The sequence below is a fragment of the Antrostomus carolinensis genome, unplaced genomic scaffold (genome assembly GCF_000700745.2).
Source record: "Antrostomus carolinensis isolate BGI_N321 unplaced genomic scaffold, ASM70074v2 scaffold37088, whole genome shotgun sequence".
NCBI classification, from domain to species: Eukaryota; Metazoa; Chordata; class Aves; order Caprimulgiformes; family Caprimulgidae; genus Antrostomus; species Antrostomus carolinensis.
Window position 1 is genome coordinate 5,309 of NW_010334377.1, and position 2,470 is coordinate 7,778.

The following is a 2,470-nucleotide window of genomic DNA, read 5'->3' on the forward strand; positions in this document are numbered from 1 at the left end:
CTTGTCTTGTCATAAGCTACCAAGGTTTTCTTTGTCATTTCCCCCTTTGGCAGCCTCCACAGAGAGGACAGGAGCTGAGCAGATGACTGAAGTGTACCTGCATGGAGGGGATGCCTTCTAGGGAGGACGGGCACTGCTGAGACAGGCTCTGTAACTGTTGTTTGAAATGTGCTTCTGTGCCCAGAGAGTCCCTGGTGCCCGGGCTGTCAGGGCAGCGTCCCTTAGTGGGGGTAAAATGCCAGCTGGGATGTTTGTAGCATGAAATGTAGAACACAAGGAAAATTTTGAGAAAGTAGCATTTGTTCTCTTGAGGGTTGGAGAGTCTTAAACTTTCCCACTTTTCTCCCAAAAGGCACATGGCCACGCATTCAGCTCAGAAGCCTCATCAGTGTATGTACTGTGAGAAGATGTTTCACCGGAAAGATCACCTCCGCAACCACCTCCAGACCCACGACCCCAACAAGGAGGCCCTGCACTGTCCCGAGTGCGGCAAGAACTACAACACGAAACTGGGCTTCAGGCGGCACCTGGCCATGCACGCCGCTGCCAGCGGTGATCTCAGCTGCAAGGTCTGCCTCCAGACCTTTGAAAGTACCCAGGTCCTGCTGGAGCACCTCAAAGCTCATTCCAGACGGGCTTCTGGTGGAGCCAAGGAGAAGAAGCATCCGTGTGACCACTGCGACAGGCGCTTCTACACCCGCAAGGACGTGCGGAGACACTTGGTAGTGCACACGGGGCGGAAGGACTTCTTGTGCCAGTACTGTGCTCAGAGGTTTGGGAGGAAAGATCATCTGACCAGGCACATGAAGAAAAGCCACTCCCAGGAACTGCTGAAGATTAAGACTGAGCCAGTTGACATGCTGGGTCTCCTAAGCTGCAGCTCATCTGTGGCAGTGAAAGAAGAGCTGAGTCCCGTCCTGTGTATGGCGTCCAGAGACATGATAGGTGGTAAGAGCTTCCCTGGCATGTTGCCCGTGGGCATGTACAGCACACATCTCCAAACCATGCCGAGCTCAGGGATGCCCCATTCTTTGGTTCCTAATTCTCTTCCAATGGGAATGAGCTATCCTCTGGAATCTTCTTCTCCCATCTCCTCCCCACCGCAACCTCCTCCAAAGTATCAGCTTGGATCTACCTCATATTTGCCTGAGAAACTACCCAAAGTAGAGGTGGACAGCTTTTTGTCAGACTTCCCTGGCAGCCTGTCCCTCTCATCTGGTGAGCCTCAGTCCTCTTCGCCTCAGCCGCCCTCCCTGGATGAGGCTTTGCTTTCCAAGAGCCCTGCTAACCTTTCAGAGGCTCTCTGTGCTGCTAACATGGACTTTTCTCATCTTCTTGGCTTCCTCCCCCTAAACCTTCCTCCTTGCAATCCACCTGTGTCGTCAGGGGGATTGGTCATGGGCTACTCACAGGGGGAGACACAGCCACTGCTTACCACTTTGCAACATCAACCTCAAGAATCTCCTGGAGCTGGGGCCTCGCTGAACTTTGGGCCCCTTCATTCATTGCCCCCTGTCTTCACCTCCAGCTTGAGCACAACCACGCTGCCACGTTTCCACCAGGCATTCCAATAAGCTGAAAATAGCACTGGAGAGCAGCTCTGTCAGTCACCCTTCTGTGGAGAGCCTTAAAAACGCACAACCCTTCCTTCCCTTTGGGGTGAGAAAGCTTTGCAAAGCTGTTTCAGACAGGAGGTTTCTGATCTCTGGAGGGAGCACTTGTAGACTGGAACAGCAGATATCCCCGTGCAAGTCCCAGTCCTGTACAGCGGGAAGATTTCAGCTCATAGACTGGATATATTTTATCTAATTTTTAAATCTGTGAATCAGGAGCCACGCTTAGCACTGACCTTCCCGGAGATCCTGGAGCTATGCTCCGCTTTGGGAAGGGACTGTCCCTGAGAAGGAGTTGAGACTCTTTCATCTTGGGCTAAACTTTTGAAGAGTCCAGCTTCTATTTGGTGTTATCACACTGCAATTCTGGCAAAACAGCCAACACCTCCACACGGAGAAGGAGGAGAAGTCAGGACACCCACTCTGCATGAAGCCAACGGGGAAGAGGCTGTCCTTCCCCACTACCTCTCATCCCGTCACCGATTCCAGTTTATACTCCACATCAGTGTTAAGCAACAAGACCGTTTACATAGTGAATTCAGAGACGTCACCTCACTCTTCCTCGCGGAGCCAGGAGGTTGAACTCCTGGCAGTGAACATTGTTTACACAGCGCAGCTCTGTTTCCGCAGTTACAAAAATAGGAGGCACCAGCACACGCTGGGTTTATAGCTGGTGTAGCTGGAACACTGTTTACACAACGAAGTCAGGTTGCACTGATTTCTCTTCATTTACCATGTTCTTCCCCCATGGGGAAATACTCTGCCTCTGCTTTCTGGACCACTTCAGCCTCTGCCTCTGCAGGCAGCAGCTTCCCGCGTTTTCTCTCTGGCTGTCCACGTGCCAAGGGGAGGGAGCA

General features: G+C 52.3%; 1 protein-coding gene across 1 annotated transcript in view; it reads left to right on the forward strand.

Annotated features, from left to right (window-relative positions):
* The window catches only part of PLAGL2 (PLAG1 like zinc finger 2), a 2,430-nt gene extending 856 nt beyond the window's left edge, over nucleotides 1–1,574 (forward strand). The window contains exon 2 of the mRNA XM_010174203.1: nucleotides 353–1,574. Within this exon, the coding sequence (XP_010172505.1) occupies nucleotides 353–1,574 (1,222 nt within the window). The remainder of the gene's footprint in view (nucleotides 1–352) is intronic.
* The last annotated feature ends 896 nt before the right edge of the window (nucleotides 1,575–2,470 follow it).